The 9,577-nt window shown below is 23.3% G+C and overlaps 2 protein-coding genes across 2 annotated transcripts; both read right to left on the bottom strand. All coding sequences in view use genetic code 6, as the record gives it.

Moving 5' to 3' along the window:
- Positions 1–477: 477 nt before the first annotated feature.
- TTHERM_00655270 (phosphatidylinositol 3- and 4-kinase) lies at positions 478–6,850 on the bottom strand (the record flags this gene model as incomplete). The annotated part of the gene is made up of 14 exons (XM_001032162.2): positions 478–647; positions 734–892; positions 957–1,300; positions 1,379–1,548; positions 1,635–2,057; positions 2,244–2,620; positions 2,746–3,037; positions 3,096–3,368; positions 3,422–3,776; positions 4,167–4,377; positions 4,444–4,609; positions 4,669–4,996; positions 5,068–5,574; positions 6,024–6,850. 14 exons carry the CDS (start codon positions 6,848–6,850, stop codon positions 478–480), a joined length of 4,602 nt encoding a protein of 1,533 aa, XP_001032162.2.
- A 543-nt stretch (positions 6,851–7,393) lies between these two features.
- Positions 7,394–8,821, bottom strand: TTHERM_00655280 (hypothetical protein; the record flags this gene model as incomplete). The annotated part of the gene is made up of 3 exons (XM_001032163.3): positions 7,394–7,653; positions 8,093–8,593; positions 8,650–8,821. The coding sequence occupies 3 exons, from the start codon at positions 8,819–8,821 to the stop codon at positions 7,394–7,396; spliced, it is 933 nt and encodes a 310-aa protein (XP_001032163.2).
- Between the last annotated feature and the right edge of the window lie 756 nt (positions 8,822–9,577).

Consider the following 9,577-nt stretch of genomic DNA (forward strand, 5'->3'; position numbering starts at 1 on the left):
CAAAAAAATCTTAATTATTATTTTTTAAATTTCATACTTTTTTACATTAAAAAATTTTCCCTTATTTCATCACTTACATACATATATATATATATATGTAGAGTATTGTTTACAAACTCATAAAATTATTATTAAATATAATGTTAATTTTAAGTTAAAAAATTTTTAAGAAAAGTAAATGATGGGGAGGAAGAGGATATAGCTTAATTAATATGTATTGATAGTTAATTTTTTTCAAAATTGTAGTTTAACTCAAATTTATTTTAATAATATTTGCAAATACAGCATTAAAGAAATTTTAAATCCTTTGAAATAATTGTGAACGAACATAAAATAATAGCTATAACTCAAATGAAAGTAAATGTAAAATATATTTATTTATTTATTTTATTAAGAATATAATATTTTTTAATTAGTTAGTTGTTTAAGTGTATTTATTTATTTATATAATCCGATTGAAAATTGTAGATAATTAATTCATTTTTTAACAATTTCGTGAATGAAATTATCAAATAGCTTGAATTTATCTTCTCTGGCAATTCTAATTTGCTTTTTAAAATGCTATTCAGCTTCTTAATCACTAAGATTGAGTTACAGCGTTTCAACTAAATATTCAATGTCAGACTCTCTTTGTAATTCAGGCATACCTTTAATTTTAATTAGTTAATTAATTAAGTTTCATTTAACTTTTAATATAAAAATTGGTAAATTAATTTATGAATTAATTGATTACCTGCACTTAACATCATTCTAAAAATATTAATAAAAAAGTTTCCATGCTTTCTAATTAAATTATATGCTTAACAGCAATATTTCTCAAATGCTTCATAGTCTTCTTATTTTTCTAACATGACATATTCCATAACTCTGGTGAAAACAAATGGACTTCTTTCTATTTATTATAAAAAAATAAAAAAATAACATCATTCGTTCGTTTTTGGATCTCCTAATTTTACCTCTATTAATACCGAATTTCTTTTTGAAGTTACCCAAGAAGTGACCAAAATCAATATGGAAGAAATGACCTTCTTTTGTAATCATAATATTATCAGAATGTCTATCACCTATACCAAGTATATAAGTGGCGACACAGTAACCAGCACAACTGGTTCTAAAGTTAGCTCTAGCTTATTCATAATTCTTATTATGCTTCTTTAAGTATTTTTAAATAGATTCTTTCATCAAGCAACCAAAGCGTTAGTTATTTTGCTTATGAATTGCAGCTGTAGTTTAACTATTTTAAACAATTTCTAGCATACCAACTTAATCTAATGTAGCTACGACGTTATATGGTTTCATTCTATATTAATTTTATCATATTTAATTAAAATTATTTTAAAATAATAAAAGCAATAAATAAATAAATAAATAAATAAACCTCAAATCTAAGTTATTATCGAGCCATATTTTATCCATGATTCTAATCAATTAAAGAGTTAAAATATCTTATCTCAAATCATCACCATCTTTAAACATGATTGAAAATTCCTTTTAATTTTCTGCATTTTTCATTACAAGCCATAAAGGTTTTTTCTTTGAATTCATGAACTAATTAAAAATAAAATGTTTTGTCAGTTTGCTTGTTTGTTTGTTTTTCTATTTATTAAATTTGAGGGTAAAATAAATATATTTACTTTGCATTTCTTTGTATCAAAATCATTAAGTTGCAAACGATTATCTATAGCAAGAGTGAACTCTTAACCTTCACCTTTCTACTTGTATTTATTATTGATTAATCTTTTTAATTCTTTTTCCAGGACTTCTTTAGCCTGCTCATTAGTTTTTTACACTTTAATTTTCCTTGCTATATTCTTTAGTTCATTATTTACCTCAACTTCTTTAAGTAGTTCTGATCTATATTCACCAGAAAGCATGAGCAGTTGTTCAAGAACTAGTGCATATCTCTCATAAGACTATTTTAAATGCAATTAAGACTTCAAACTCCAAAATAATTCATGGCCAACAACAAATGGATTCAATAGAGATCTCTCCAGCAGAAGTTCTTATATAGGAGAATAATGATTATTTTCAAACATTAAGGCTTAAACAAGTTCTATCTGTTGAATGAAAAAAAAGTATTTTAAATTTTCATTATTTATTTAAAATTGATTGATAAAGAAGTAGAGGAAATGAGCTGAATTATTAAAGATTAGATAGATAGATAAGAGAAATGTATGTATGTATCAAAGTAAAAAATAAATTCACAATTTTAAAATTAAAGAGAATTAATTAAGAATAAATACCATATATAACTTAATTTCATCATCTGCCATCTTTGAAATACGCTCAACTCCATATAAACGTATAACTTCATCAGCGTGGTGAGCATCTAAGAATGTAATACATTCTTCACACGGAGGTGATTTCCATTATTTAAGAAGATTATATGTTTCTCTGATATGCTCAGGATTGCTCCAATCAACTGCACATAAGAATATATCCAATGCTTAATGTATTGATTTAAAATGGTTTCTACAAATCAAGAGAATAAGTTTTTGCCTCATATCAAAATTTCTATTAATTGGATCTCTCTTTAACAACTCTTTCAGTTCAGCCAAATACTAATTCTAAGGAGTATACACCCATAAATCTTCAAGTCTATTCTTTGCATTCTGGAATCCTTTATGAATAATCAAAGTTATTTAAATTAAACTGGCAAAACTAACTTAATGAATAATGGAAAAACAACCTAAATCAATAATTGAAAAACAATCTAACTGAATTAATTAATTAAATTTTTATTACCCAATTAAATCATTGTTTTATCGTCTCTCAAGCTCCAAAACATGTGCTTTTAAAAAGTGTCTAGCTCAATAAATAATCTAGAATACTCTCTCGCTTTAAATTCTTCCCATTTATTATGATCCCTTTAATCTCTTTTATTTTCGTCTGACAAAGGCTGAGTTAATCCATAATACTGTCCAGCACATGCTAATCTATCATCCGAAGCGTAAAAAGGCCAAATATTTAGAGGCGATATCCCTTAAGTAAACTTGCAAAACTGGTCAAATATATAAAAATTAGTTGAGCCAATAATCTATTAAAAATTATTTTATGATTAGATTATCCATTTTTGATTTTAAAAATTATTGAACCTATGAGTCTAAGCCTGTTACAGAATAAACTATAATGTCAAAACATATTCTAGATTCAAGGGGAAGCTGACTTATTTTGATCAAGGGAAATTTAATCCATTCATCCCATCTAGGTGATCTGCTGAATGGAATTTTTTAGGTTTCCTTCTTAACTGCTAAGGCACGATTTCCATACATTAATTTAACTTAAACTTAGATTAAATAAGGAGCAAAGTTAATATCATATTTTTAACAAAGCTGCTAGAAATAACTGCAACCCTTATCTCCATGGTCCTATTTAATAATTAATTATTAAAATCAAGGCTATTTAAAAATATAATGAATACAGTAGCAAATTTGAAAAACGATTGTGATTGACCGCTTTCTGACATCATTTAACTATGCTAAAAAGATTCTTACATTTAGCCCTATCTTCTAGATACATCAATTTAAGAGTTTGGAGCTGCAGAATGCTCTTCTTTATGATGAGCATTAAACCTTTCATCTTTTCTTTAAGGAATTACTTTTGATAACCTTAGTGCTGGTTTTGGGTTTCCATCTATTCTCTGAGGTATTGCAATTTTCTCCTCATGTTCTTTCGCTTTTAACCATTCACCAAATTTTGTAATATAAACTGGTGGTAAAATTCCATTATAAGTAGCTCTATAGTTATCATCTTTGACATTTGCTTATTCAAATATTCTATTATAAAATAAAATTTTTAAATAATTAAGTTACTTATTTTTATAAATTAATTTTCTTATCTAATTTTTACTTTTTTAAATAAATTCATAAATTTTTAATTTAATTATTTAATTTGAAATAATTTTTCCCTTTTAGATAGGGAGGGATATTTGATCAAAGTGTAAGTAAAATTTTAACACTAATTTTAGTGAAACTTGTTTAAAAAATATTTAAAAAAAAAACAAAATTGTATTAATAAATTAATAAGAATGCATAGTATATTTGAATAATATTATTTTATCACATTGACAAAATCAGTGATAATTAGTTAAAATAAGAAATATACGGTTCATCTTATTAAGGTGTAAATGTTTGTTGTAACAACAAATTAAATGATAAATTATTTACCTGTAAAGATTTTCAATTCCTTTTATCTTAACTTTGAAAATCCAATCACATTCTCCACTGTATAAGTTAGTTGGTACCTCACTAAAAATTTACTGTTGACTTAAATTTCTTCTTTTCTCAACAAGTTCTTTCATTCTCTCTTTTTTAATTACTCTGAGCAGTAAATCATTCTACTAGCCTTCTCCTAGGAACTACTTAGCAAATTTTTCAGCTAATATTTTTAAATAGATATTTAGTAAAATATTTAAATGTATTTTTGCTATTAATTAATTAATACCTTATTAGCATCCTTTTAAGAATCTATTTGGATCTATCTCACACTAAACTTTTTTTAGTTGATAAAAATCTTAATAAGTTTATTGAAGATACCTCTATCCTTCTTCAATAACTTGATCTTCATCTATATATTCATCTTCATGATGTTCATTTAAGATATTATGATTCTAATTATTTGTTATTGTTATTAATTAAATACATTTTATACTTAATTAATTAATTTTACATCTTTGCCAGCACTGTATTCTTATGAAATTTTTGTAGAAAACCTTAAAAGATCATCTTATTATGTATTTGTATCTTAAACTGTACTTTGAATGCTGCTATAATTTGATTTTTCTAATGTTTACTAATCATACATACTAAAATATCTATCTTATTGTGTTGTAAACAAGAATCCATTTGTTTATTTGTAAAGTTTCAAGTATTTCTTCTTATGCTCATTGAAAGTCTCTTGCGATTCTTTATACTTTTATAAATTTTACTTTTGATATTCAATCAAATCATTTATATTCTGCTAAGGAACATAACGAGGCAGCTTTTAAGGTGGATACCTTTTAAATTTAAAATTTAAATTAGGAAATAAATTTTATTTTATTTTATAAATTGAAAGCGATTGATTTACCATAATAAAGCAGGAATTTATTAATAATCTTCCCAATTTATATTAAATTAATCTTAGAAAATAATCTAATTAGTATTGTCTATAATTTTATAGTTATTTGATAAATATAATTATTTTATTTTGCCTCCTTATTTAAAAAGGATATCATTTTATACTAATTTTAGTAGATTTTAAATTTCCTCAATTGTTTTTTCTTGTTTATTGAATCTCTAATGTTTATTGTCACTCTTATTAAAATTAATAGTTATCACGAGTCTCTCAAACTCAGGAGGAAACAGCTTTTGATTTTAAACAGCATTTTACTTTTGATCCAAAATGACTTTCAGTGATTTTTTTATTCTCAAATTAGTACGTACTCTATCATATGAAAGCATAGGATAATGTCCACTTAAATATTCTCTATAACCTTCAATTTTCAAAATAAATGTTTTGTTATCTTAAGGCTGCAGCTTAATTTTATATTTATAATAGACTTCTCTTAGTGTCTTCTTTAAGACCTCGTCAGCTCTATTTTTATTTTTATTAAAATATAATTTATATAAAAATCTATTTAAAATATTAAATTATTCTAGTCAAAAAAGATATTTTTCATAAATAAATAATTATTTAAATAAAATATTTATATTATTTAAGTCAACCAACTATTAAATACTATAATAATAATTTTAAACAGTCCTCATAGATAAGTATCTAACCATATTTTTGAAAAATCCAAAATTTTTTTTAATGATTACTTTAAGGGATATTAATTAAGACACTATTTGAAAGAATTTAAAGTATATTTTTATGTTTATTGCTGAAAAATATATTTATTATCAATTGATTGAAAATAAAATAATTTTCTTTGACATTCTAAAAAACAATCGATAAACTTTTTATTTATTTATTGATTTAGATTTTGGAAAAATAAAATAAATATAAATGTATTTATGTATGTTTGTATGTTTGTATTTTACGCTGTAACTAGTTCGGCTTTTATTTTTACTGAATATTAATCCTCTAGTGGTTAGTTATTGGTAGTCTTTTCTTTGTTAATTAGCATCTGCTTATCATACAGTTAGCTTTTGAAATTTATTAAGTTTACTTTGATTATGATTGTAACTTCCTTAACGAAAACCTCACTAAGAGGCGATTAACATATATAAGTAGGATGATTTTAGTCAGTTCTTTAAAGTAAATAATTTGGTAATTTTCTTCTGCGGTATTAATCTGCTCTTTCGTGGTTGATAAGCCAATTTCCATCGTTTATTTAAATAATTTTTTCAATATTTTCAATAGCTTTTTTTCCTTTTATACGATAATCATCAATTGAGTATTTTTTCTTTATTTCAGAAACGCCTAAAATAGCATTATCCACTGCATTTACAGCTGGATTTAGTGCTTATTCTTAATTTGTCTGCTAGCCATTTTGCTATATTGTAGAAGTGCTTAATTGACCATTCTGCTTGATAACATCAGTTTAATGATTTGAAATACTATTTAAATTTTTAGATACTTATTATGAAAGTTCTATTTTGTTGTCTTCTAAGAATTATTCTCTAAGGGAATCTAAAAATTTAACATTCTACATTTCCTCCGCTTAGACACGATCTCCATCGTAATCTATTTAATTTTTAAGTTTTTCATCTAAGAAAATATATAGATCATTATTTTATGGATTTAATCCATATATTTATCTGCTATCTGGATCAACACAAATTATAAATTTCTCTATCCTACAAGTAACTGCATACTTATCCTAAGAAATATCTCTGGATTACAAATTCTAAGATCCTTACTACATTTCCTACAAATAATTAGACTTCACTCTTACTTATACTTTAATCTTTGCAAATTCAACAAACAAATAAATTTTGTTAATAATTAAGTAAGTACCAAATATTTTTAATTAATTAATAACAACTGATATGGATAGATATACTTACATACAAATGTTTGACGAATTAATTCTCAAAATTTGATCAAATTTAAAATTCTTAAATAATTCCAAAAACACAAACAAACAAAAAACCAAACAAGCAAACGAATAAAAATCATTTAACAAAATAAAAAAACATGATCATATTGAATACAAATCCGATAGATATTAATTTGCCTTTATTTTTGTTTATTATATAGCAAAGTTAATACCAAAATCTACTAAACAATAAATCGAATTTTATTTAACTAGAGCTATCTCATAAAAATAAAAATTTGGATGGCCTTGAATTATTTACAAAATTATGAATACTTTTTATATCAAAAATTTATTTATTAGCTTAAATTACTAAAGAAATAGAAATACAAAAAATTGAAAAAGGCTTCGATGCTAATCAATTAATATTTTTCATTTATATAAAATATCTTCTAAATCTCTTGCTTCAATTAATTCTTTATATTTATCACCTTTCTGTTTAAGTTCTTCTATACTCATTCCTTTTAGCTCATTCGTTAGATTATTTATACGTCCATTATTTTACTTTTATGATTCCTCCTTTTAAGAAGCATAGTATGGTTTAGAAATTTCTTTTTTAGATTCTTCTTCATCCTCAATAACTTCCACCACATAAGCTTATCCATCGATTAGATTCTCAAATATTTTATTGGCTTTTATTCAAAAATAATATTGCAATTTACACAGTAAAAATTGAATCAATGAATTGAATACTTAATATAATTAATTAATTTAATTTTATATTTAAGTGAAAATTAATTATTAAATAATTGAAATTTAATAAATCTTTTAGTTTGTATAATATGTTTTAATTAGATTTTTTTTTAAATCGTATTTTTGTTGAATTTATGGAAAATTGTATGTTATTTCTTTTAAAATGTTTTTTTAATCATATTCAAAATACCTTTTTTGATATGTGGATTAAGTTATGCTTATATTAGAAATAATTTATAAAAGCTGGCTATAATTTATATTAAAAGGGTTTATTTATTTATTGCTTTTTTCTATGTATATTTTGTTATTGATTGAATATAATTAGCTTAACTAGATTTATTAGCCTTTTAATATAGATATTAATTGTTAAATAAATACATGATTTTTAGACTTCTTTTGAGGTAGCATGCTTTAACACTAGTTAATAGTTTCCTTTGAAAACAAAAGAGAAACAATATTATTCATCTATGTCAGAAAATTTTAACTTTCCATCTAAAATATCAAATTAGTTATTGTAATGATTGTATTTTATAGTCACTTTTCCTGGTACAGGCACATGTTTTTCAACTTCAACTTTTTTCTCTTCTTACTATTTTGGAGCTTATTCCTTTACGGGTTACTAAACAACTTCTGTTTTTTTTTCTTCAACATGTGCTTACTGTTTCTTTTGTGTTTCATCACTTTGTTTTTGCAATAACTACTATTTTTGAGGAGAATTATCAATTTTTATTTTTTCTGATTGAACTTATATTGGCTTTTTATTTAGATTTTAGTTTGCATTTTATTTCGTAGCTAATGACTTCAAAGGAACACCTTTCTAAGGGTTAGAAGGTTTATTGTTTTTATGGATTTGGGAATTTTGCATTGAAGACGAAGCAGCTTTTTAGTATAATTTATATTCTAAATTGATTTTAAGCTTACTATTTTAATTTTACTTGAAACAGTTGATGCATTTTGCTGCAATAATTTATTTTAGTTTGCTTAAGAAGCTGCTACATTGGTCTATTATTTGCTTTAACTTTAAGTTTTTGCTGATATGCCTTAAACAAAAAATCCCTAAGATGTATCTGGCTTAGCTTTACTTTATGGGATAGGTGTTTTTTTCATTACCTAATTTAATTTTAATTTTTTGAGATAAGATGAAATGATTTATTAAAATCAAATTAGCTATTTGCAAAAACGCTGATTAAAAAAAATAAATAAATATATAAATAAATAAAAACTTATATTAGCCACACTTTCTTTTGATTTATTTCAATTATATAAAAAAGTATTGATATTTTTTTCTAGATTATCTGGTAATAACCACAACAAATAAATTTTACATTCAATTTTTTATCTATAATTGCAAATTTTTGTAAATATTCATTATCAATTTAATGCTAAAGTAAGTTAATTTTTTATGTTTATAAAAATCTATTCTAAAAACTTACTTTAATATTTCATGATAAACCAAAATATTTAATATGATTGCTTGTATTATTTAAATTTCTAATTTCTAAAAATCAATAAATATATTTTTGTATTCGAAAATTTGTAGTTTTTCTATATGTTATCATAAACTAAAAATTGATTTTAAATAAAGCTTAGCTTTAGAATTAGCAAAAATGTAATTTGAGAGATATTTTTATTACAAAATTCTTTTTATTGAACTAATTTAATAAAAATATTGGCCTATTCGTTATTTTGTTATTAAAAAATTGAAGTTAAAAAGAACTTACCACTCTTTCTTTTTAGTATCTCCTGAATTTTTTAATAATTTTAAATTTAAAAATAAATGGAATTAATTATAGAAGGTTTTATTTATTAAAATGAACTAAAAATTAATTAATTTGCAAAAGAAATTTTCAACCAAAATTTTTA

This window comes from Tetrahymena thermophila (assembly GCF_000189635.1).
Source record: "Tetrahymena thermophila SB210 genomic scaffold scf_8254435, whole genome shotgun sequence".
NCBI classification, from domain to species: domain Eukaryota; phylum Ciliophora; class Oligohymenophorea; order Hymenostomatida; family Tetrahymenidae; genus Tetrahymena; species Tetrahymena thermophila.